The 26,802-nt window shown below is 47.3% G+C and overlaps 1 protein-coding gene across 1 annotated transcript; it reads right to left on the reverse strand.

Annotated features, from left to right (window-relative positions):
• Positions 1–26,764, reverse strand: HID1 (HID1 domain containing). Its single transcript, XM_058852558.1, has 19 exons — positions 26,578–26,764; positions 19,401–19,550; positions 16,958–17,128; positions 14,150–14,263; positions 12,462–12,568; positions 11,867–11,983; positions 11,006–11,228; positions 10,562–10,618; positions 10,325–10,465; positions 9,851–9,941; positions 9,082–9,233; positions 7,815–7,893; positions 7,044–7,208; positions 5,735–5,962; positions 5,117–5,250; positions 3,570–3,650; positions 3,093–3,184; positions 2,611–2,769; positions 1–2,150 (listed from the first exon to the last, which is right to left on the reverse strand). Exons 1-19 carry the CDS (start codon positions 26,641–26,643, stop codon positions 2,087–2,089), a joined length of 2,391 nt encoding a protein of 796 aa, XP_058708541.1. The 5' UTR covers positions 26,644–26,764; the 3' UTR covers positions 1–2,086.
• Between the last annotated feature and the right edge of the window lie 38 nt (positions 26,765–26,802).

Here is a 26,802-nt window from a genome sequence, read left to right on the forward strand (position 1 = left end):
TGCATGTTTCAATTAATCTTTATCTTTCTCTCCATAAGTAAGCAAAGAGTTTACAGTGCAAGTTGATTTCCACAGAACAAGGATCAGACTCCAAACACCAAGAAACAAACAAAAAGGCTTCCAGAGAAACTCACAAAGAAACAAAGCAGAAAAGAGAGGACGGAAGAGATCATGAGAACCAGCAGATCCATGTGAGTGAAGAGGCAAAGCACATGGGACACAGGAGGCCCCGTTCCAGCTGTGAGGTGCAAGTGCCATACAATCAGTCTGGCCCCACCAAATCACATTCTTATACATGAGATTCTCCAAGTGAAACAGAGCCCTTACCCTGTTTACACCTGAACAGAGGTGGGGTCAGGATGGGAGTAGTGCTGGGTGGCAAAGTGGGTTGGAGATGGGAGGCAGGTGGGGGAATAATGTCTCTCTATTTCACGTATTTCTTATCCTTCAGCAAACCATTCTGGTTTTATTTCACTTTCTAGTGGCCCAGGACTCCATCCTCTTTCAGTGCCCAGAGGAGGAAACCACCTGACTACAGGCCAGTGGGGGCCAGCAGCACACTGGAACAGCTCTCGGGGAGAGGATGGTCATGCTGTTACCACTGCAGCTGCAAAGCTTAGGCCAGGGTTACAAGTCACAGAGTATGTGTCACACTATTCCTGTACTTAATGTGACAGACCTGTGTCCATGCAGTGATGCCACTGGGTCTAACCTGTAGCAAACAGCTCATGGGCAGCAATTCAGCTCCCAAGAGCCTGAATAAAAGAGCACCAAGGACTATGCTTTGATGGAGAGCAGAGGGTCGCAGTTCATGACAAGACCCCTCACATTTCATTGTCTGAAGACCACGTGGGTCTAAGACAGTAGCCCCTCCCAGCAGAACATAAAATTTGATTCAAACCCCAGGGTGTCTCCACTCACCAATGTGTAACCCCATGATGCTTAACCAAGCCAGGAACAGCAGATCTCCCACCAATTCCCATTCTGGCTTCCCAAAATTTATGCATGCTTGGGACCCAATACATTCAAGATCCAATAACTTCGTCGATAAGCAAAATGCCCTGAAGAATTAAACTTTGCCTCAGCACTCTCCACTCTCTACTGACATGGAGATGCTTTTCCTCCTACAACTTCCAAATTCCTCCTACAACTTCCCTGAGTGCCTCCCTCAAACCCTTGCCTTAACAGTAGTGTGCAAAAGACCCTTCTGCTCCCTGCATTACATCAGCTTTCCAGGCAAAGATGGAAGGATATGGTTCCTTTCAAAACCAAGTGACGGTGTCCTTTCAGCCAGTGTGAGAAGACTTAAAAGCCAGGTCTCTTCTCCTTGTTCTCACTGAGCCAGTCCCTTCCTCCCTGTGTGCCCACATGGATAAAACAGGGCTTTCAAAACTAAGACAGTCTCCTTTGCAACAGCCCACCATGAAGGACAGGCTGGGGGGCCTGGAAGCCACATCAACAAAACTTCTCAAGCAGCTTTCCACGAAAGGACTAGAGAGATTCAGAACTGAGACACAACGTTTTCCTTCAACATCTTCTCCTTTCATTTAGGTGGGAAAGACTTCTCTATATGCAACTGAGACACCAGGGAGACACCTGCAGCCAGAAGGGATGCCCTGGAAACTTTATGGAGCTACATGGAAGTAACTGCAGTTTCCAAACCCTGTCTCCTGCAGGAATAGCAGCTTCTCCCTTTGCACCCAATTTACAGCTAGTCTTTTTCAATGAAATGCTGACTCTGACCAGGGCAAAGACAGGGTCAGATTGGTTTCCAAACCACATCCAGAAGCAAAAGAGTAACAGAGGAGCTAAGAACAGTCTGATTTCTAGTGCAACCACAACAATGGACAATCCCTTAGATATCTTTAACTCAAGATTCATAGTGAAGGGTGAGGGAAGAAAGTGAGCTGGGGGAAGGGATGTCCAAGCAGGTCCCGATTAAAGCTTTAAATGACAGGGAGGTAAATGAAGTGATTGTCCTTTTGGTCTCTCAGCTGGATGTGAAATGCAGGAATAGCTGTGATGAAGCAGCACGCCACAGTCCTTAGATCCAGTGTATTTCTCTCAGTAGAGGTAAGTGCTCTCTTCAGACCCGTTGAATTTCAAACAGCTTAACATCTGTGTCATACCAGATTGGGGGATCCACGTTTCTGAGAGAGAAAGACAAAAGCCACTTTACTCCCTAGCCAGTGGCCAGTTACACAGGATTCAAATGTCACAGCCATGATTACAGGAGCTGGCTGCACAGCATGCCTTCAGCTTTGCATAAAAGGAAATCACTGGTTGAGACAATGCACCTTACAGGGATGACGGTATCTACAGCATGCCACAAAGCCAGAGCTTTGCATAAAATCTCTGCACCAGACCCTCTGGGCAGCTTTTCCTGATGCTGCCAGTTTCCAAACAAGCAGCATGCCCAGATCAACCCCCTTCATGTCACCCACTCAAAGTTTTCGAGCAGCTGATTCACCCCAGTCTCTTCCAAGGGAAAAACATCTTTCTATCCTGTAAATATGAGATAACCCAGGGCTGGCTGAGTGCATGCATTCTCTCTGTAGGCCTCCCAAAAGTCTGGAAAAGACCAAGTCACACTGCACCCAGCTGGTTTACCTCAAATAAATAACTCCCCACATGTAGGTGCGGAACCACATAGCAGTGCCCGAGTTTGCCTGGTACTTGCGGATGAGGATGGGGTGAGGCACTGGCAGCAGCCCCACCAAGGTGCCATGCTGCAGGAACTTGAGGATCTCCGACTCATCCGTGAGACCTCTGCCAAGACACAGACCAGGAACATCCTTAGCATGTCCCACAGACACCTCCAAAATTGCTGCAGCACAAACGATCAGCCTAAACAAACACAGATACTGAGCCATGGCCAAAGAGAACACACCCCCTCTCCTCTGTAAGCAGAGTGGAAAAGGGATCAGACAAACAAGATGTTTGGCAAGGAAAGCAACAACTCTGCTGAATCCAGGATGCTTTCAATTAAACTTTACAAGGTTTCCCTTAGGGGCCCTCCAAATTCAAACTCTGCCAACCTCATATTGTTCCTTAAACACCACACAGCCCTTCCTCTCCAAAAATCTTCTTACTTGTCAATGCAGATCTTCTCCACCTGAGGGACCAGCACCTGTAAGAGCCGCATGATTGTCTGCAGAGGAAGCTTTGACTTCCAAGACATCACCTATAGGTAAGAAAACAGCAGGGAAATCAGTGTACTGCATTAGCAAGTTTTTACAGCTGTCTCTGCAATCTCTGCAACAAATGAAGTTTACAATAATCACAAAGCTGGTGGGTGAACTGAGTGCACAGGAGAAATACAATAAATCTTTGAGTACTGGAATTATGAGGCACCCAATGAGACCAGTGGGGCATTAGTTTGAAACAGGTAAATAAAATATTTCTTTGCAGATGTCAGTACATTGAAGTTCTGGAGCTTTGACCTCAAGTGCCTGTGAGGAAATACTGCTCTGAGAGAGCCTCTGATGGCAGAGAAGGGGCGGGGAATGTGAGACATTTCTGGCACAACTCTTTCTCATTATTTATTTCCTCTGTCCAGATGCCCTTACCCAGTCAGGAGTTGGAGTCCACTGTCCACTGGAGGATGCACTAGAGAGACGCCTTCGATCCCGCCAGGAATGTGATGCCTCCTATCCATAAACATTATTTTTAATAAATAAAAACAAACAAATGCAAACCACACTTAAGAGTAAGAAATACAATCTATTTTCTGCTGATATTCTCCCCAGATTTTCTAGACCACTATTGGGAAAGACAGCTCAGCCTGTCCCTAGAACATGTCAAACCCACCCAACCTTCATTCACCAAAACCCATGTGCTCTGACCCAGAGAGTGGCAATATTTGATGAAGTTGGAGGACCCTGTGGAAGGTCACTCCAGTCACCACTGTTGACACTCTACTGAACAATCCAACCATGGCAGAGTTAAACCAGGACTGACAAGAGACTGTTCAGGCATGCTTCTTTCTCTTGGCACAGAGATTAAAAAGCTAAAGGCCACAGATTTTTCAGTCTCTCTCTACTGAGTATCTTTGGGATTTTTTTGTGTTCATTCTGGAATACCTTAAAGAACATTTTTGTCCAAGGGTAGGGTCCCAGCAACTCCTATCTAATAACTCTTGCCTCTTGAGGAATGACTCACTCAACCTGGCTTTCCATATTCATGGTGGGAAGGAGGGAAGGAAATAACCCTCTAAAATCACTGTCGATCTCTGCACGAGGTGAAAACAGAGAAACTTTTTCCTTTAGCAATGCTCCCTGACTATTCACTGCTACAGCCTAGAGCTGACTTTCCTACAAACAAATGGGCATAGCACTTTCTTCCCACAGCCATCCTGCACCTCCACATGCATGGACTCATTCACTCGTCACCTTCACCACCAGAAATAGCCAGCTTAGGGTACAGCTGTGCCAGTGTTGTTCGGCTGGGGAACAGCTTGAGTCAGCTGCTGGACACACATGGAAAGACCCATGATTATGTTTCATGGGCTGCTGGAAGAAGAAAACCTTCCACAAGTTCTCAGTCAAGATCCCATTTAATGACAACATAATTAATTGTGTGTTTAAGATGTCTCGCTGGCCATGGCAGGCAAGGCCAGGAAGGGTAAAATTAATATTGGAGTATTTGGGAATTCTGTACATTCCAATCTATTCAAATCCACTCTGAGGGCAGCACCTCAGCCCAGCCTTCATGGGAACACACTGTTCACAGCACCAGCTAGCTAAAAGACTCTGGTAGAGCTCTCCATCCCAAGGGAGATTAAAAAGAAGCAGCAGTAGGAACCTGAGTTGAAAACATAAGGATGAGGAGGTTTCACAGACATCCTCTAGCAATTCTGCACTCACTGCTCTGTCATAGTCTTCATGTTGGAGAAAGCTCATTCAAGTGCCCAGCTCTTGTGTCATAGCGCAAACATGAAACACCCAAGATGATGCAACAGCCCTTCTGAACCACGTTGTGTCCCAGCACCCTGCACGTGTGCACGCTGCCTTTATTGCAATGCCTTTTTTCAGTGGGCCAACAGACCTCTTCTTCTAACCCCTCATTTTTGTTCATTTTGCCTTGACCTTCCCTGCACACCAGTGTCTGGCCTTACCCCACTCCAGGGCTCCCCATCACTCAGGGCAGCAGGTGGGTTTCCCTCTGGTGACAGCTGGGAAGCCTCAGGCTCCAGTGAACGCATAGTCCCATCCTCTGACACCTGGGACTTCTCCGTGAGCTTGTCAATCCCTGTGTTCAAAAGAGGAAGAGCTCAGAAACACAAGTTAATTAAATATGTTTAAAAGCAGAGGGCTCTTCCCTGCCCCACTATGCATAGACACCCTGTGTCTCTGCTGATATTGGAAAAGCTCCTCTTTCAACAGGAGAAGCAAGATTTAGCTTTGATTTCACAACCCCAAAGGAGTTTTTCTTTACAAAAATGCTCTCTGAGGAGGAGGAACATAGGTTCATATGGATAAAGTTAACTTGAGGCAACAGGTCAAGATTAGGACAAATGGTCATGTGGACTCTAAGTCTGAGAGGACAGAAACTCAAAGCAGTTTGTTTGTGATCAGCTTGGGCCAACTGATCTGAAACTCAGACTAAAAGGGAGTTCAGTTATTCACAGATGTAAACTCTTAATCTCTCCACACCCAGTGAAAGGGTGAGTCTACACCGTATCTCACAGAGAAAACAAACCTCTCTCCTGTCCCAAAGGTAAACTAAAGCTCACCTGGAGTAGCCACCAGACTGGCCTTCAGCGTCCCTGGCTCAGCAGGGGCAGCAGGACGTGACCCTTCCATGGAGACCCCGTCCTGGGAGTTGGTGCGAGAAATGGGTTCAGGGCTTTTCTTCTTCCGCTGCAGCCCCTTCTGGATGGACTGGGAGTCCGTGGGTAGGTTGGCCAACTGGTGAAAGACATTCCGCTTGCGGATAACAGCATACACCAAATTGGAGTTCCCTGGGAATCACAGCAACAAAAGGAGCAGAGAAGTAAAGCTCAAAGAGCTATGCCAACCCAGCACAGCCTGACTGCTCCCACCCACAAAGGCAGTGGCACAGGGAAGAAAGAGCAGAGCTCAATATCCTCTTCTCTGTTACAAAGGAGTACAGAAAATTCAGTAAAATCCTTCCTAGGCTAAAAAGCTGACAAGAAATGGCTTGGTGAGGGGTATTCAAACAGCTGAGAATAAAAAAAGACAGTTTAAACATTATATTAGCATCTATTTTGGAAGAAAAGATTACTAGCCAAGGCTCAACTTTTTTCTATCTTCAAAAGAACTCACAAAAAAATCAGGGCATTTAATTTGAGGAGACACAGGCTTGAAATAGCAAAGACAAAAGGCCAGAATTCTTGCTGCCTGCAAGATGGTACAGGACAGAATGAAACCATCCCCTAATATAAAACACAAATTACACCCACAAAGGCTGTTTCTGGATGTGGCAATTGCCACATGCAAGATTCCCATCAGGGAAGCAGAATGGTCATTCTTGATTTGCAAGTTTAAAGCAAATCACTAAATTTTCACCAGGTTTAGGGACCTTACTTTATTATTTATTAGGTAAAAGACTGTCATGCTATTAAGAGGAAAGCATAAGGCATTTCCTGGAAAGCAGCAAATACCAGAACTTTCTTTGGACGAGGCGGTTTGGTTTCAGCCCCCAGAGACTTGCCAAAGCAAAACTGAGAGCCACTTGAAAGTTTTGTCCCATCACCTACACTGCTGAGCAACATGAGCAGTTTCACAGCAACATCCAGCCAGTCACAACTCACGTGTTACATGCTCACTCCTCTCTGTGCATCTCACCTTCTGCAGGAGGGTTGAGATTATGCTGAGAATTAGCTGCCATCTCATTTTGCTCTAACCAAATTTGCCTGGGCCACGACCCAATGCTGATTATCTACTAACCCAACTTCTCAGTCCTATGTAGCTGATTTCTACACTTCTCACCTCCTCATCTCCTTGGATTTCCTCTGAACTTCCATCTGACATTCTCTTGGACTAAACTAGTGCAAACCCATAAATAAAGCAGTCTGTTACCATCAAACTGGTACTGAATGATGTTGTTGAAAACTTCCAACAAGAAGAAAACAAGATGGTGGTTCTGGACAGCAGAGAATAGGAACCAGGTGGTGGAAAAAGCCTCCAAGAGATGCAGTAACTTGTTAGCAGCCACCATAGAGAGAGACTTCAGGTATGGAGACACTGTGGAAGGCAAACAAATTAAAACAAGAGAAAGAGCCAAGGTGTATTTATTCTCAAAAATACACCACTAAAAATGTTGCTTTTATGACCTTCCCACCCTTATACTTCTGAGAAGATGAGCCAAACAGTTCCACAGAAATATTTACAAATACAAAGCAAATTAAACAGAGATATTGCCTAGTAAAAGGAAGCATTGCTGCTTTTAGAGGGTTTTCTTTAGTCTTACACTAATAACAGCACCTCAGCTGTGCCCCCTGAAAAGCTTCACAACTGGAGCCACCTCACTAAGTCACTAAGTCCAAGAGAAGCACCGCCACCGTGAGGAGGCGGCACTCCCTGCTGGAAAGGGACAGTACTGCTAACTGCCGTCATCAAACCTGCTGGCAAATGTCCTGTTGCCACACCAGGGGACTTCCAGGACTCTGCTGTGCCTCCCTCTGCCCCATCTGACCATGCAGGCAGATCTTATCTGCACTTGCCCCTCTAGCACAAGCTGGAAGGGATGAGATTCCAGCAGCAGGCACTGGCCAATGTTCGAGAACACAGGTACAGGGAGAGGGGAGTGAGGGCACTGTGGGCTCTGGTTTCTCCCCACACTGTGCTCACCGTTCACAACGATGGTGAGCAGGCAGTCAAAGAGGGGCTGCAGCCGCTGGTGCCCGCTGGTGATGATCTTGTGAAAGACCTGTAGAAGGAAGGATCTCTTGAGCAAGGCAGTACCTTACTGAAAGCACCCTCTCAACCAAAACCAGTGCCACCCCCACACTAATTGCTTCCTGACACCATTCCTTCCTAGGTAGGGCCCTGCACACTCCACAATTACACAGGTGGGGAAGGCTGCTCTCACTGCAGACTTGCACTCCAGGAGCACAAGCTTTCATTTACAAGGAATCCTTTGAGAATGTGATTAGGGCCCTATAATACCGCAAACAGAAACTGACTGTGAGCTGTTCCACAATGTTCAGGCAGCCTGGAACAAAACTAAACCATCAGGAAGTAAGAGACACCTTCACCTCCAAGAGACTGTGACTCTGAACCCTTATGATAGCTGCTTGAAATGCCACAGAACTAATCATTTTACATTTGATTTTAGTGCAAACTTCTAACTCACATGTTTGTTCTAATTTTAGCTATATCCCCAGACACGGAAAGATTCTGTGCTTACAAGTGCCTTGTAAGCAGTTCAGACATTCGCAATCTTGGCCTTCCCACCTTTAGATGGCATGTCTGTAGAGAAGTCCTAAGCATAATTAAAATGAAGAGATGATCTGAGACTAATGGAATGCAAGAGCAAAATGCATAGTGTCAAGAGCAGTTATGGTGGGCAGGTTTCTTCCTACTCCTTTTAATAGGAATCAGAAGCTGCTGAGAGATTCCTCTCTGGCAAATGAGAACATGACAGAAGGGAATCACCTGAGGTTCATATTGCAAAGCACACAGCTGCTCATAGGCAGTGTTGTGGGCAGATAGAAAGGTAAATGAAACTTGCAGCAACCCAAAGTTGTAGAGATGACTTGGTATCACTGTTGTCCCCACTGACAGATGTGCTCCACACACATCTGGTTGCCTGGGACAGAGCCAGATCTCCTGCTTTCCCTACCAACAATCAAGTCTAGTAGAGGGCATGAACCCACCCCCTCATGACAGCAGTGCAGCACCATGAGGAGTCTTGTTCTTTGGGATTATCATGCAGATGGAATTACACCTCATGCATATGCACCCTGCCAGACACATCACCTCAGGTTAACAGTGTGCATCCCACACACTTCCTAGCTATTCAATGGGCTTCCGATCTAGGGAGGGTGAGTATATTGAAGGAGGACAATTATTTGTGGAGCTAGGAGGGTTCAAGAAGTGCTGGAGCTGTACTCACTATGATGAGCAGATCTGCATGTGTCCCTGTGAAGACAGGGATGTCCATAGGCACTCGTACAGAATACGGCTTGTTCAGTCGCACCCCAAAGTTACGCTCCCCACTGAGGAGCAGGAGGATAAAGACCCCAATGTGCATCAAGCCCACTCGTGCTGCAAGGAGAGAAAAACAATGTCACAGTGAGGCCAGTGGAATTCTGTGAGGGGCAGTGAGGAGAGAGAAGAAACACTATGGAACTGATAAAAAACTGCACAGACTAAACCAACCTGATAAGGAACATCCCACACAGAGCTCCCCCCATTGTCAATACCAGTGTCCTTCCTAAGCACATCTGTGTTAAGTCTTATCAGTGTTAAGTCTTGCATGCTTTTCCTCATGATGTTCTTAATGTAAACATACCATAGTAGGGAAGATCTGACTACTTCACTACACAATAATGGAGTTATGCCCGATTTACACACATGGCAAGAGCAGATTGCTCATTTTTCCCTCTTCACTGGATCAGGGACACAATTTTCAACATGAGGACTCAAAACATTAACACATACTAAGGAAGGATCTCCCATCCCTATATTGCAGGATAGCTCATGTCCTGCTTCTAGCCTCTTATAAACAATAAAACCCAGTTAACTGGACAACTCCATGTCTGTAGAAGGTCAGGAACATGCATTCAAGATGCTGTCAAGTGGTAGGGAGGAAACATCTCAAAAACATTCTAGCTCAGCTGTCAAGTACAAATCATTCAAAATATTGAAAATAACCAACTTACACTGGTCTGCTCTGGCATCATTGAGAAAATACAAGATTGGGACAAGAATGTCCAGAACATCACTGCTCTTCAGCACAAAGAAGAGGAATTTCTGGAAGAAAGGGAAGGATTTCAGACAAGCATAAGCATATACCCTGCAACATCCACAGGACTCAGGACAGGCAGTCTCAAGTTAATCAATCTCTCAAGAATATTAGAAAGGCTGGTGTATGCACTACCTCATCAGCTCCAGTGTTACTCATATAGTTATTATAATAACTCTACAAACCTACTGCAGAACCTGCTTCCAGCACAGAGCTTCAGGAGCTGCAGCCCCTCTCCCAGGCTGTCCCTACAGCCAGACCCTCATCCCCTGCCTCAGTGGGGCTGATGACCACAGCATCCCAGAGCCACTGCCAACTTCACCAGGGCTTGGTCTAGCCAGAGCCCCAACAGCCAAGCTGGGGTGAAGCTCAGCAAGGAGCAGATCCACACCTTGTTGAAGTCACAGAGTTTCCAGAAGAGGACAAGGAGTTCCTGATGGAATTGTATCTTCTTGGCAGAGTTTGGCAGGTAGGTCTGGACCAGCGGGTTTGATAACAAGCGAGCCACTCCTTTCAGGATGAACTGGAAATCCTGCCAACAGATCAGGAAAGAGACTGTGGTGGGCCCAGGGCTAATGCAATCAGCATGATATCAGGCACAGAACAGTGCAGGATGGGAACATATTACCTCCTCCCGGTGTATCCTTGAGAGGTAATTCACAAACAGATTGTCTGGTCCAGGAGGCTGCATTCAAAGAAAAGGAGGGAAATGCTTACTGGCCACAAGGTGTATTCAGGAAGCTGACATATAACAACCAAGGTCTCTCACTTCAGCTTTCTACTCTGAATGATCCAGCTTTAAATGCAAGGAGACAGAGCACTGCATGGCATAGTACAGACAGGGGCTTTTCACTTAAATGCTCCTGATTCAAGTCAGTGACCAAAATCTAGTATTTTGGTCATATATAGGTCTTAAATGACTAAGGGACTGAAGCAGGATTGGAACAGAAAGAGCAGACTGCAAGGGGAGTAGCAGCACTGGGTCCTACAACTCAACATTCAATACAAGCTGGTGTGAGAGGACCCCAGTGAGTTCAGGAGAGCAGCAAATACAGACTCCAGTATCACTTACATCCACATCATCCATGGCTGTGCCAGTGGTTGTGCCATCCACAGTGGGACTTGAACTGGTGGAGCTGTCATAGTCCAAGGTGACGATCAGCACCTGGGCCGCCTCCTCCACCAGTGGCTCACGGTAGTCAGAGAAAAGCAGGTGATTGTAAGGAATCCCATAACCCACAGGGTCGTAGGCACAGACGACATTCAGGAGTGAGGTGAAGAGTGGGAGTGCATGTCTAAGAAGAAAATGCTTTCAGAAGGCAGAAGCAGGAAAGAAAAGGTACTGCCTTAGAGAGGGACAGGCATATCTCTCCCCAAGAGTCTGGGGCCATGAAAAAACACCATCATCTTCTCTAACCTGTGACAAGTCCATGACTGAGCAGCCCGGACCCTAATTCCAGAGGAATCTTGTGCAAAATGTGAAAATGGGAAAAGACCTCAAAGCTCTCTAGCCTCTGGAAAGACAAGACTATACGTCTTCAGCCTCCAGCCAAGTTTGTGCTCTCCTACAGTGAGTGTCACCTGAGGAGCTGGAAGTCCCAGAGGTCCAATGTCACTAGAGGGCGGCATTCATCCGCCACCAACACCATATCTCCTTCCCAAGGGAACAGGGTCTACAGCAGGGAACACACCTGCCATTTCCCACAGCGCAGGGATCAGTCCTGCAGCAAACTCCAGTGGGCACCGTGCTCAGACTCTCCTTTTGCTGCTGAGGAACACTTCTTACTAAGCAGAAATACTAATGGAGTGTATATGAGACAGGGACAAGTTAAAAGAACAGCCCCTGGATGGTTTCCCGTTACCAAACATTCCATGAAACAGATTTGAAGGTATTTCTCCCCTTGGCACCTAGGCCCCCACCCTTTACCCTCACCTGTTCTCCGTAGAGCAGAAAAACTGTACCCAGGGATTGGTGTTGCTGCTGTCTGAGGAGGGAGGCAGGTACATGGCCTCAGAGAAACAGGTCAGCAGCAGCTTCAGAAGCTCTGTCCTGAAAGGAGAAGTAAAGGCCTGGAGCCATTCAGGAGCAGGGACTGAGTATAGAAGGCACAGTCACCACAACAACACGTTAGGAAGGCTCAATCCCATCTAGAAAGTCCTTCCAAGAGAGAGCTAAGCCCATTTCATTTCCTAAGCCATACTGCTGTCACTGGCACAAAGCTCAGCAGAATTGCTTCCTTACAAAAAGGAAATCCACTACAGAGCTTCTTGGCATTTCCAGAACAGCAGTGTTTACCCAGTTCCTGCTGCAGACAGTCCAACTCCCATCTTATACTATGAAAAGCTATTAAAAAAAATCAGCTGAGGTTTTTTTTTCTGTGTTGCCAGTCCTGTCACCTCGGAAAGGAGCAAGCAGAAAGCTACTTGGGAATCATGGATACTCGCGGAGGCAAAGAGAGCTCATTTCCGCCACATCTCCCTCTCCTGAGCCCAGTTTCTTTTCATTCTGCCTTAGCAGAAGCTCTTACCTATTCAAGTCATGGATGTAGTTGGGCTGTGGAGAATGAGCAAAGCCCACTCCCGCCTCCCAGATGTACTCACAGCTGTCAATGGAGTGGATATCTTCTGCTGTGTCCTGTGGGAGAAATAAGAGGTTGAATCACAGAAGGCAGGAGTCAGAATTGTCAGCAATGGGGGTATAGCCAAGGCAGTTCAGCCCCTCTCTCTCTAGAAAAAAAGAGCAGAGAAGCATCCAGACCATTGAAACGTACAGAAGCTCCCACCGAGGCCTGAAAAAGCAGGTGCTGATTTCTTCAAAGAGTTCAGCCTTTGCAAGCAAGGGATAAAACACAGAGATATAAGTATTGTGAATGACGGAGGGACACCACATTTCCAGTCATAATTTTAGTGCTGACTTCAGTGGGAATATGGGTCAGTCCTGTGTCTCCTGTGCCCATTCTCTCACACTTTCTCTTTACTCAGTGGTACTTCAGCCACCATCTCTGGGGGTCACATGCTGCTCTGCCATGAACATGAGGTGGTGGTGCCCATCTCTCTGCTCTTAAGCTGCAGTCAGACAGAGACTGAGAGAGAGGCAAAGTCAGCTCAGCAAAGACTACAGAGGCTGCAGGCAGCAGACAGGCAGCCAGCAGCAAGGAACATAAATCATTCACAATCTCAGTGTCTAATTCCAGTTGCCCAGAACCCTGAAAAACCAGTCTGGCTGCTGCCAAGGGAAATATCACAGGTGCAAGTGGTGGGGGGAGGCTCTCTCAGGAAAACCTGTTGTCACCCTGACTTGTGCAATCCACCCCAGGTGACAGCACTAGACAGCAAGTCCACCTGTTTCAGTACCACTTACTCATAGCACATGAGTAGCTCTGATCCAGCCTTGCCCCTTCAGCCCCAGGTAATAAATTTCAACTTTCTTTATACTACTCAGAAACCCCAAGCAATCAATTTTGTACTCAGATTTGTCAAGGAATTTTGCAGCCATCAAACACACCATGGTCTAGCACACTCATTTTTAGTTTGTGTCAGATCTATCCCAAAAAGGAGAGCTGGTTTTTTGTTTATAGACTGAGCCTACAAAAAACACAAGAGTCACTGGCAGGGAGAAAGAAGGTGGGAGATGCACCACAATCTGTTCTCTGCTCTTAGCACACCTGGTAGAAGATCCCTGCTTCAGGAATCTCCTCTGAAGTACAGACAGTCACCATAAGGATCAGAACATATTTAAATGTCTTTGCTGCCACAATACAAAGAGGGAGAAGAGGTGGAAAGACAGAACAGAAGCCATCTACTCATTCAGATAACTACACACGTGAGCAGGCAAACAGCTTCTTCCTGCCCCAGACTGCAACAAACTGCCAGAGAAAGGAACAAAGTGCTAAAGGTCTCTGCTCTGCTTGCAACAACAGAAGAGCAACTGTTTGCCAGCACAACCATCTTTTCCTGAGGGGTGAGCTGTAGTGTGGGAGTAGTTGCCAGCCACTCCATTTGAGTCTCATCCCCAGAACATCTGTTTTAGAAGGCACAAACACCATACTATGAACCCCAAATGATGATCAATATTACTCACTGTGGGCTCAAGCTCAGCAAATCTGTATTTTCCTCCCTGCAGGCTTACAGGAAGCTGGGGGTTCCCAGGGTCCCCCTCACCATGCAGCCAATCTGCCTCTATGCAGATAATCTCATTATTCAACTTTCAACTCACCACTGTGCTCCTCCGGTGGCTCTGCACAGTGAAGTCAGGACAGAAGAGCAGATCTGTGACAGCAAGGAGCAATGACTCGGCCAGTGGCCGGGCATTTTCATCATCTTCATCTCCCTGAAGTGACAAACAGAAGAGCACTGTCAGTTCAGGGTGAACAAAGAGCACACAGTAACAACACAGTATGCCACAGCACAAGATACACTCCCCAAAAACACACAGGGAGGCAAGACATTACACAGAAATGGGAGGAAACTAAAGGAACAAAGGAACAAAAATCCAGACAGTACAGGAAAGAATTATTCCCGCCCCCCCCCCCATGGTGATGACTAAACAGGAACAAGCTCTTTAATGACAGCAAACTAAGCAGACAAAGACCTGGAGATGCCAGGGGAAAAAGAGTAGCACTGTGTATGTACACCTTGCCATGTGGCTTGTTTTCTTGAAGACAAAAGGAAAAGGAAGCATTGACAGAGAAGAGGGTTTTACATTCATGAAGGAGGGCAATTTGGATGGTGTATGGAGACAGCAATAGGGAGAAGCCAACCAGCAGCAATAAGGTGTAAAACCCCTCAAAGTTCTTTCTGCATGGGCTGCCCAGAACTGGAGGTGACTGAGCAGGGCGAGGCTGTGTGCATCAGGCATGGGGCTGCCCCAGCCTGCCATAGCAGAGTGAGCACAACAGCAGAGAGGATTGTGCCATCTCCAGCATCCAAAGAAATCTCTCCAAGCACTCATGGCTACTCCTCTGCAGCCGTTGCCACAGGAATCCTTGCCAGATCCTGCCTGTCAAAGAGCATCCTGCTTGGGAGGCCTTTTCACCACACACCGGTGCTGGAGGGAAAGGCAGAGAGCAGGAATGGCAGGAGCTTATCTACCTCAGCCAGGCCTCTGTCAGCCTGAGCACAACACATGGCTCTTCAATTACAGCATGCAGATATGGAGAGAATGATCTGTGTGGCTCTGAATCTGTCTCAGTGACAGCAGGGAGAATACCACTAACAGGGCCCGGATGTAAGAGCAGGCACAGAAAGCATGGATGGAGCCAGCTTTGCCAGCCATGCTTTGACTTGTGCTCACAGTCAGAGGTGAAATGACAACCATTAGGGTCCAAGGGGATTTCTTTTCCAAGAGCGATCTTTGCTAAGAGTATCTCAACTGCCAGAAAAAATGTCCCGGCAGGCTGCAGGTACCCCACATCCAAAATGGTGACACACAACAAACCAATACAAACTCCCAAGGAGGAGAGAGGAGCCATGGCTCTCGGGAACTCTGCCATCCATCACTCCATCATGAAGCAGGTGAAGGATAATCACAGAGGTATTTACTAAGAGTCCAGGCATACCATCATCTTCAGTTCCCAGACAGAAATCAGCCACCAGATAGCAAAGCTGTTGCCCCAGATTAGATGTGATCCTAGCTTTCCTAACATCTCAGGGCTGCACTTGTTATCCCGGCCTTACAGGCTAAATGCACATGGTTAAATGACTGAGCACACTGAACCACAACAGCTCCACCCACACTCAGAAGGGCTCCCCAACACAGCACAGGTGGACTGGACTGGATCACCTTAGGGTGACCCCACCACTCTGAGGCTGAGAAACTCTCTTCCAGGTGCTAAACAAAGTGGAAAAACGGGAGTAACAGCAGCCTGGCTGGATCAGAGCACCAGGCACCCCTGCATGTTCCTTCCCAAAACAAGTTCCTCCATTGTTAAGCCTCTCCAGCACTCCCCGGCCCCTGCAGGGATGAAAGGATGGACAACCACCACCCTCCCAATCACACAAATCACAAAGCAGGACTAGCAAAGACTTCCCTTTTCACCACCCAGAACTTCCTTTTGATGTGCCCTCAGGCAAAGCAGATTAGAAGTGACAGGCAGAGACAGCAAGAGGTGCCAGTTCACACTGTACCAATCACTGCCAACCCTTCATAACTGTCCCCAAAGACACTGCACTGCACTTAGACTCAGGAGAGCCACATTCTTCAGCCACAGTGACCTGCAGATCAGAACCTCATAGGTGAGGGCTCTCTATGCACAGAGCAGCTGCTGAGGGAGCAAGCAGGCAAATATATACTCCTAGTATAACTCAGTATAACTAGTATAACTCAGCTGTGCTCTCAGTGCTGCTATTCCTCCTATTTGCAAAAGATACTAAAGCACTTTCACTCTGTTCCTCTGAGAGATGCAAAAGAGCACTATTATGCTTGCTCTCCAGACAGAGAAATGTGGGGAGGCTGAGATACTCCCCAGAGTTATGCACATCACTCTTTAACTGCAAACAGAACCACTCTCTAACTGCTCTTGCTCAGTTGTGGGCTTCATCTCCCAGGTGAGGCCCCAGCTAAAACTGTGTCACTCAGCTCATAAGCAGGGTATTGAGTCATGATGCCAAGACTTTCTCCGGCACTGTTCACTTTAAATGTGACATTGTAAAATCAGTGCAAACAACACCCTGTTGCATTTTGATTTGAAACTTAAATCAACTGTAATTAATGGAACAAGGACATTTCAGTCTAAGAAAGTCATACAGCCTTCAGTACAGCTCTCATATTCATGAAGAGTCATACCTCCAGTTGTACTGGAGAAGCCTTTCCTCATGTATCAGTGTTCTACAGCTACACACACAAATGAAACATTCAGAAGATGCAGCAAGAACCAAAGGAAGGGAAAGAATTTAGAAAGTGACATCAAATTTCTGACCACATAGAAATAACTGGAATAAAATTGCTTCTAAATACGCATGGTGTCTCCTCACTGCAGCTTCCCCATCATCCTCCAGAAAGAAAAATAAGTGACAAGAGACAGACCCCTCCTCGGCCAGCCCCAGGGACAGTTGACCAGAAGAAACCTCTCCAGTCTGGGTCCTCAAAGATATAAGGCAGGATACGGGTGAGGAGCCGACAGCAGTTCAAAACAATTTGTCTCTCCTTCTCCGTGTGGCAGCCACTCTCTGCTCCCTGCACCAGTTTCTCCACAGCCTGAAGGAAACAAAACCAAGGAAGGCAGCATTAGCCTGGGCACAAGTTAGCAAGAGCTAGGCAGGTCTGTCCTGCTAGTGATATCCTCACACAGACTTATAAGCCGTTCTTGGGAGTCCATTTTCTGCCAGTTTAATGGCGCTGTTGCTGTTCGAAACTCTAAAAAACAGGGTTAATGATTTTAAACAGACCTTCTTGAATTTCTGCTGTTCCACTGCAAGAGACCTCAAATGCCAGGGCTAATCCATGCAGCACGTGTGTGGTGCCACGTGAGACAGATAGCCAAAGCACCAGAAGGCTCCTTCCAGCACTGCTCCATGACACCACGCACTGAAAAGGGCAGATGAGATTAATCAGCCACAGCAAGTACCCAAGATGCAGGCAGGAAGGACCAAGGCAGCAGCACTGTGTGAGGCGCTGGCAGGGGATGCTCACACAGAAACACAGTCTGACAGTTCTGTCTGTGTGATTACAGCAGGGACCTCTCCTGACTCAGGAGGTGGGAGGTAAGTTGCTGCCTGGGTTAAGCACAGGGATACAGCCTCCAGCAGCAGTCCTGTCAAGGTCCTGCTGCAGAAGAAAGTGGTAGCCCAGGTTTCCCCACAGCCTGTGAACAGGACTGCTGCTCTGTAAAGAGCTGCTGGACTGAGACACTGCAACCTATCCAGTGGCTGCTGCAACTGCCAGTGGAGGGTCACTGGGCTTTTCAGAATAGATGTGGGTCTCACCAGGCAGCAACCACAGCAACAGGAGGCATTGACAGGAGGTTTTACCTACAGACAGAAAAAAGCACTCTTTTCCCTCCATGGCTGCACCCACTTGCTCTTACTCCTTGATCCCAAGGGGAAACAGAGGCGAAATGAAAATCAAAACATTTAAAAAGGATTCACCTTGCTGGTTTTCAATTCATGAGGTCATGTGCCCCTGCTTATTTTCATGGCAGACTGCCTGGGTCACTGACTCTGCCAGCCTGCGTCACTGCATTAATGGGTATTTAAGTGCTGTTTGTCCCAGCCTGTCACACACTAACTGAGCTGAACGATTTCTCCAGGCACACTTATGACTGTACAGCCTGAACCTCCAATCATGACTGTAAATGACACTTCTCCACAAACACAGCATTGCTAAGTCCAGTGGCACATTGCACATGGCATAGGTCAGGGCTCTCAGACTGGCAAAAGCACTGCTGAAGTCTTGTGGGCTCCTATGACGCTGACATCTCAAGATCTACGGCTTATGGATGAACACTCCTCTAGCCACAAGGCCTCCCAACACACCTGTTTCCAGTAGGGAGAAGAGACACTACTTTAGTCTTGGTTTTGCAAGAAAGAAGAGACAGAGTCAAAGGGGTTACAGATCTCGTCAGCCATTCTCAACTCCCAAACTGCTCATTGCCAGAATACCAGGGAAAAAACAATGCAGTTTTCCTGATGCTCACATTTTTCTCAAGTATCCACTACATGAATCTGTCTACAATTCACAGTCAGAAGTACCTTTACTATGATTCAGTAAGTCTCGTTCACATATTGTAGAGGAAGAAAGAAAAACAGGATGGCAGCAACTATTTAAAACTGGGAAAATGCCATTCCAAATGTTTTCAACTACAAATTCAAGACTACTCTCGGCATGGCTCAGATCAGGAGCATTGTTAACACCTGCACTTTCCCTGGCAGAGTAAGTCTCAAGCTATTGCTCATTAGCTTGAAAATTTGCCAAACCTAGCAGGGTAGGAAATGCTGTTCAATGTCCCTGTGCTCTACACAAGGACACAACAACACCAGAAACAGCATCAGGAATGTTCTGTTATCATAGCAGAAAGAAGAAAAGTCTTAAGATCTTCCTCGAACTTTATCCAGGCATTTGTGCAGTAACAGTCTGCACACCCCTCTGGGATTCTCTCAGCTTGAAGCCAGACTAGTGCATGGTGAGGTGCAGACAAGGAACGGGATGTTTCAGCCTCACACAAATATGCAGCTTTGCTACAAAGTCCCCTGAGCAAGAAGCAGTTTATAGAGCAGGCAAGACCCAAGAGGACCGAGTGAAACACAGGAAGGGCACGAGAGGAAAAAGGCTCCAAACTGATCAAATGCCAGCTATGGTCTGTGCTAACCTATGAGAGGAAGGGCTTAGAATTACCCTCAGGAGGAGGCAGGGACAAGCAAGCACACTGTGTGGTACAAGGTACCTGTTATCCCCTGGAAACTACAGTGCTGTTGATCCAGGGACACCCCTGCTTGCACAGCTCCACAGAATAAAACTGCACCAAACTTACCTTGTAACACAAAGTTGCCAAATTTGAAGGTGATTCTTCTCTCACTGCTCGGATCTCTGCAGCTGGTACAAGGGCAAAGACATCCTGCACTGAAGTGGCTGTGTCTGCCCAGAATTGGTCCCAAAAGGCATCATCTGTAGCCTCCACAGGCTGTGGAGAGACAAATGTGGTTACAGATGTAGAACTACCATTCCATAAGATCCAATCATCAGCAATTATGCCTGACTTGGGGATGGGATGAAGCAAGAAGAGGTTCAATAAAACATACTAGCACTAGTTTTATACATCAGCCTCTGCTTCCAGGCCTTTGGGTGATTTATCTCCCAAACTGAACATTCCTTCAGACATACAGGAGGCATCATGTTTATCTGCAACTGCTGCAAGTAATCCAAGATCTTCACCACTGCACATGGGCCAGGCTGGCCTTGTGCGCTCTGACACCTTCAGAGCAAGTCAAGGAAGCCCTGAATGTGCACTGGAATTACTTCTGTTGTAACCAAAGTCTTGAGGAAGCAATCAGGGATATCTCATTAGGGCACAAACAGACCCACAGAACTGACAGAGCCACCTCATAGCACTTACAGATAAAATGTAATTGATCTTTCTGAATCAAATATTTATAGAGAACTGGACTCAGTGCAGCCAGTTACTGCCAAAGCTTCGCTCTTAAAAAGCACTAAGTGTGTCATTCAAAGAGGAGATGGAAGAAGGAGAACAAAGAAAACAATCCATTTCAAACCTGTGGTCTCAGAAGCTCAGGCCCCAACCCAGCCCTGAGAACACACCTCTTTCTGCCAAGAGATAGGCACTGCCCAAAGACAGCTGGGAGTGCTCATCCCACCCAGGGGTCCAGCTCCAGGGGTGCTGTAAATACATGCCTGTTTATGACAAGCGGTGTGAAAGAGATGGATCCATGACTGCAGTCAGAAGAGGAAAATGTGAGCTTTCCCAGGAGTTTCACCAGCCATGGTGTGGGCACACTTGGCAGGTCAGAAGTGCTGCTCACCTGAGCACCCCCAGCCCTTGGCTTGGGGTGAGGAGGAGCCTCCTGCCTGCAACCAGCACCAGCTCCAAAGCAAACAGTAGCGCTCGCTAAGGGCAATAATCAGCACCATTGGGTGGGTCTTGCACGTCAGATATGAAAGGGGCAAAAATATAACTGTGTGCTTAATTCAAACAACTCCTGCCCACTCCCAGATCTGCTGTAGAAGGCAGAAAATTTGCCCAGCTCTATGCTGTGTCTAAATGCCGCTCAGATGCCGCTCATGGGAGCACAGGTCATTCACAACTCTGTCACAGAGAAGTGCTGCATGGCCCCATTTGCTGTCACCTCCTGAACTAACAGCCCCAGCCCAAGGGCATACGATGTGTCACCACCACCAAAGGCCAAAAAGTGAGAGGGGCCAGCTACCCCAGACTGGTACAGCCGGTTACTGCCCTGAAGCTCTTTGCCTTAATGCTTCAGTGCTCCTGGCCCTAGTCCTTCCAGTTGTGCAGTGAACCAGCCCAAGTGACTCTTCAGTCTTTAAAAACAAAACCAGAAGAAAATAACACGTGTATTCAGACATCTTATTAAATTCAGTCCTAGTGTTGAAAACTTAATTCTACCACCTGGACAGCAAAGCAAGATCCCACCAAACCTCTTCCCAAGGGAAGAGCAACTTTTCCCAAAAGGTTCAAGATCACAGCTCCTAAGAGGGGATCTGTAGGAACACTCCAACCCCATATTCACAGCCCAGCTTTCAGCTGAGCATGTGAAGGAGCTGAACTCTTTGTAACCTGGGCATGAAACACTTAAATGGAAGGAAAGCTATTTTGCATGTCTCATCTCTCCTCAAAAAGAGCCAAGTATTTGATAATCTGATCTATACAGTGCATGAAATACCCTACAAATCCTACACCCCATTTCAAACCACACACCACAACATCATGTAGAACTGCCACATCTACATCCTGGCTGCCTGCCACAGCCACTCCCACTGACAACAGCAAGCAGCAATTGCTGCTAATTGGGCATCATGCATTAATAATGCCTCCACTCTCATCTACAGGGGAAGCAGAAAACCATGTCCCTCTAGTAGACACTGATCCCTTTACCTCTCAGTAGCCTGAGGCCTCCTCAGAGGTTGAACACAGCCGCTGTTTTACAGATGGCAGCACAACATGGATTGAGGAACTCTGACTGCAGTCCCTTGGTGTAGGGAAGCACAGGGGTGATTCCCTGAGCTGTAATTTTGGATGTACAGCAGCATTCACGTCTTGGCTGCCATCTTGGCAACCAGATTACACTAAAACACTGGTACCTTGCATTTTTAATAGCTTTAGCAAGTCAGCTCTTCATCAACAGATGGTATCCCATGTACAATCCTGGGACATGGATTCAGTACTGAGTCACTCACATCCCCACTGCCTCCCTGTTTTAATTACCAGCCTGGCATCATGAAGCTACTCAATCCACATAATATTCATCTCCTTGATAGAACATTACTGGCTGTTTTTAAGCTGATTGTATTCTGCATGCAGCATCTCTGGGGATCTAAATATCCGTTTCCTCAGCTGAGCTTACCCAACAGACTGTATCCAGCTCTGCAGAGGAGAGAAATACCGAGAAATACAGCCTTGTTCACCAGCCAGGGATATCTTCATTTGGAAATGTCAAGATTTAGGTACAAGTGTTGGTACAGCACACTCTGCATACACAAATCCCAGAGCAACTCTAGTCTTGACAGTGCTTCAGCCAGAGAGCTCATGAGGAGCTGAATCCTCAGCACAGGTAAGAAACAGTTTAATGTTCCTCCAGCACAGTGCAGACAACCAGCTTTGCACCCACAAAGCAATGAGAGTATGAACTGAAGGATCAGTAGCTCAACTCTACTCTGGAAACACAACTGACACATCTGGACAGCAAAGGAACTTCCTGACCCACACACATCTCATGGCAGAGGCTGCTGAAGGTACAGAGCTGACTGGCAGAGAGAGACTCTGATGCCCAAAGCAAGCTCCACACCAAAGGCTTGAGGTAACTGTAGAGCAGAATGTTGCTGAGAACACAGTAGGCAGATCCAAGGTGATGTGACAGAGCGGGCAAGGAGGGAGAATTCTGCCTTCAGGAAAGACCTCCCATGTGCACACTGGCTGAACAAAAGTAAAACCAGTCATTCTGGACACCTCCATTCTTTGTTTTCTATTAGTTGTAAATGTTGTGTTTCAGGTTCTTTGGAGCACACCACATACACACTGCAGGAGTTAGGAAAGGAAGACACTTGGTTTGCAAGCCTCAGACCAGTTACTGAGCAGAGAATCACAGCCTGAGTAGGCAATCCCCAGACAAACAGGATACCTCACAGGAAACAGGAAAACAGAGAGGGCCTGACCATGTCCTAAAAACAGGAAAAGCTCCCAAGGTGCAGTCTCCCCTATTTGTTACTGTCCTTAGCCTGACATCAGCACCACCTTCACTTTCCCTTTTAGACACAGTTCCTCACAAACTCCAGCAGTGTGTGTGTGTATGCTTATACCTCCTCCCAACTAAGAGCTCTCTGAACTCATAACTTAAATCAAATGTCCATTCCTAACAATTCCTCCAACAGGCCCCCACTGGAGGGCTGTCCTAAACTAATTCTAAGGTTGCTGCAGGCCTTCAGCAGAGAACCAATGTACAAGCAGCCACTAGTCTTGCTCAGTGTGTTCTCTTTTTGCTTTTTTCCAACATGCCAACTAAGCATCCCACCGGCCAAGGCAGGAATCCTTTGGAGCAGGGGCTCTCCTTTTTCTGGGGATCAACAGCAGAGCAAGCTGCTTGTCCCTGGCCCAGGTTTCCAGCCAGTACTGCACAAGCTCAGGCAATATGTTATAGCAGTTGCTCCTTTCCACCCCAAATGTGGCAGAACTGTGGTGTGTAATGACCATTCAGGCAGCACCTGATTGAGCTTTAGATCAGTTAACCCTGCAGGGCCAGCGATTAGTTTGAGGCAATTCTCACATTCTCACATCTTTGTACCACCTGTTTGTGAGCCACTGTGCAAAAAGAAAGCCAGTGGACAGACTTATTCAAAATATAAATAACTAGTAAGATTTTATCCCTCCTGCCAAGGACAGCACCTCTAGACAGGCTTCAGAGCAATAATATTTTTTTTCTATAGGATCTTTGCAGTCAGCAGTGCAGAATAAATGAGAGACTTCAAGTCTACCACCAGTTCTCTACTCTTACAGCAGAGACAATATCGCAAAGCAAACTGGAAAATGGGATTTGTGGAAGTCTGGCAGGGAATGCCCAGGATAAAAGTCAGCTGTGTGAAGTGTTAGTTACAGCTTTGCTTTTAAGACAACTTTTCTTTTGATCAACCTGAGACTCTTGGACAGCTGAGTCAAGCTTGAACACTGTAAGAAATGGTCTGCCAGGGACCAACCTTTCCCCAAGCACAAAGTGTGCTTTTATCAGACACAAGCTAACAGCCCATTGTACTCCTGGATTTCCACACCAGGGAAAAGGAAAGGACTGGGGTTTGTTTCTCATGTTTGATTCTTCCTGATTCTTTAAAAGCAGAGGCATAGCTCACATTAAAATCTAACAAGCTGGTACACAAGATCAAAATTTCTTATCTTCCGGCTGGTTGCTAGCAGGAACCCCAACTGATTGGGAAAAGAAAGGTGTTTCCCCAGCAGTTAAAGCTCCCAGACCAGTTCCCTGCAGTTGACCAGCCCTGACAAACTGTCATATTCACAATCCATGTTTCCCTTCATCTGTTAAACAGGCTGCACTTTTATGGGCAATTTGGGAGGGCTCACACATTCTCTGTTATGAAGCACATCTGTTTTACTATCAAAGGGATGGGCCCTACCAGTAAAATGTCTGCAGTGTAATGTAATATATACATATCATATAAAAATCCTAAAGACCATTTCTCCATGTATGACTATAAATATACATCTGTGGCATAAGTTAATTTTTTCCTTCTGGTAATACTACCCTTTATAATCAGTGAAATAATTCTGAAGTCATTTTTCCTTTTTAATACTCTTTGGCAGTTAAAAAATCAATTAAGTCAATTCCATTTGCATCCAGACTTGGTTCCACTTTCAAGGTCTGGGCTCCATGTGTGCTGTAAGCATTCAAGTGTTATGTTCCTTACAGATTTATTTAATTTTTTTTTTTAATGTTCACATAGGAACACTCATTTTTTATTTAAGAAAAGCCTGGAGATTATAAAAACTTATTTTTAAGAAAAAATTAACTTCTGTGCCAACACTAAACCTTCACCAGTGAGTGAACAGTGACTTCTGCTCAACCACTCCTTCCCACCAGAGCCTTAGGAACACCACACAGTGCATTCTGAGCTCAGAGTTTCATGTTACCGATGATTTGACAAAAATCTCTTTGCCCAGCTCCCTAATGTCAGAGGAGAAGGCTGCTAAACAGGAGACAGGCTGCTGAGGAAGCAAAGCATGTTGTGAGCCAAGAGCTTGGAAGGATTTGTCTCTGTCCATTATTGCAGCCAGGGTTTGGATCCAGGATCTCATGGACCAGAAGGTTTTGCTGCCGGTAAGAGATCAGAAGGCTCCAGGAGAGCCCAGTCATGCGTTCTGCACAAGCAAACACTGGTGCCCTTCTACAGAATGTAAATATGGGAGCGCCAACACCCCACCCTTTTCCACATGCAGTCAATCTCACCTAGACCACAGAGACGTGAAATTAATCCAGGCAAGAATGAAGCTTGTGCTCCCTCCTTTTTACTCCAGGCCCCAGTGAACCTTCTTCCCTTACACAGGTCGATAAATCAGGGGAGGGGAGCACTCTCGCCAGGGCTCCTGATCCAAGGGATTGCCTCATACAGGATTTTCTTTGTGAGCAGCAGACCGGGCAGAGCCCTATAGGCCTGATTTACCACCCCTCAATCTCTTTATAAGCACATTTCCCCATGAGGGAAGGACAGCCCAAAGCTGCGGATACTCTGAACGACTTCACATGCAGAAGAGACTTTGGAAGAATCCCTTAAAACATTAATTCCCCCACTTCTCTCTTTACCTACAACCACAACTAGTGTATTTTAAGAATATATTCACAAAAGCCATTCTTTAGCAATGCAGATCAATGTGATACTGCTTTAGAAAGTATAAACGTGTTTTACCCAGGCTCTTCCACAGCCTTACCCATCTATAATTCAATTCACAGTAGTAGCCTGTCTCTTGAGTTTTCACAGATTTTCTCCTACCACCCTTTACTCCTTTGCATCCATACCCTTTTCTTGTAAATTAATTCCCCATCATTAACTATCTTTCTGCCATCACCCTCACGTTTTCTTAGCAGCTGTTATTGCCTTACTTCTAAACCACTTTACCACTACTAAAAGTGGATCATAACAGCTGTTCTCCATTGTAGCTCAGAAGAATCAGAGATGTGACTGCTCAATAGAGCAAAATCCCTCTGCTCCTCAGACAGAAGGACAGGCTACTAATTTTCTGCCAGTGTGCTGCCAGTGGGCATGCCACTTAAAACAAAAATTAAACAAGCTCCCAGGACATACACAACATATGTTAGACCTCTAGGCAGCGACCCTCCCTTCACACAGCCCTGACTTTCACTTAACTCCTTCTCCTCCTCAGCCTGCAGAAATAAAGCATTATTTCACAGGTCACAGATGGAAACCTCTGCTGCAAACAGCACAGCTGTCCAACAGCTCTTTCCATCAGCTATTACCTAAAAACGGGGCAAGGTTCTCCACCCATTATGCGCGGGGGTGGGGGAAAGGATACAGAAAAGGGAGCAATGGCAAACCGTGTGATGTAAACCCGCAAGCTGAATACATTAGGAGCTGTGGACATCCCTTATGACAGCAGCGTCTGCTCTGTTAGCACAAAACGCTGTTCAGCAAGGCACAAGATGTCACCAGAGGCGGTGACAGGGCCTGGCCAGGTGCCCCTCCACACCGGTGACAGGGTGATGGGCGCAGCCTGCCCTGATCCCCACCGGCCTTCGGGTACGGCCTCGCTGGGAGAGCCTGGCCAAGGCCGGCCGTGACTGCAGCCCCGGCCCCACAGGCAGGGACTCGCTCGGGGACCGCGCACAGGAGTGCCGGGGGTGTCTCGGGCAGGGCCGGCTGTGAGGAGCCCCTCAGGGCGGCGGTTCCCGAGATGGCGCGGCCCCCCCTCGCCCCCCGCCAGAGATGGCGGCCCTCACCTGGGTCTTGGTGGTGAGCTGGATCACCGCCTTCCTGAAGTTGAGCTTGGAGTCGGCGCTGCCCATGGTGCGGCCCAGCTGCGGGCAGGGCCGGGCAGGGCTGTCCCCTCACGCCGCCGCTCCCCGGGCCGCCGCTAACGCCATCCCCGTCCCCGCGCCGGCGGCTCCCGCTGCCTCCCTCCCTCCCTCCCTCCTCCTGTCAAACCGGGGCTCGCCGGTCCCAGC

The sequence above is a fragment of the Poecile atricapillus genome, chromosome 17 (assembly GCF_030490865.1).
Source record: "Poecile atricapillus isolate bPoeAtr1 chromosome 17, bPoeAtr1.hap1, whole genome shotgun sequence".
NCBI classification, from domain to species: Eukaryota; Metazoa; Chordata; class Aves; order Passeriformes; family Paridae; genus Poecile; species Poecile atricapillus.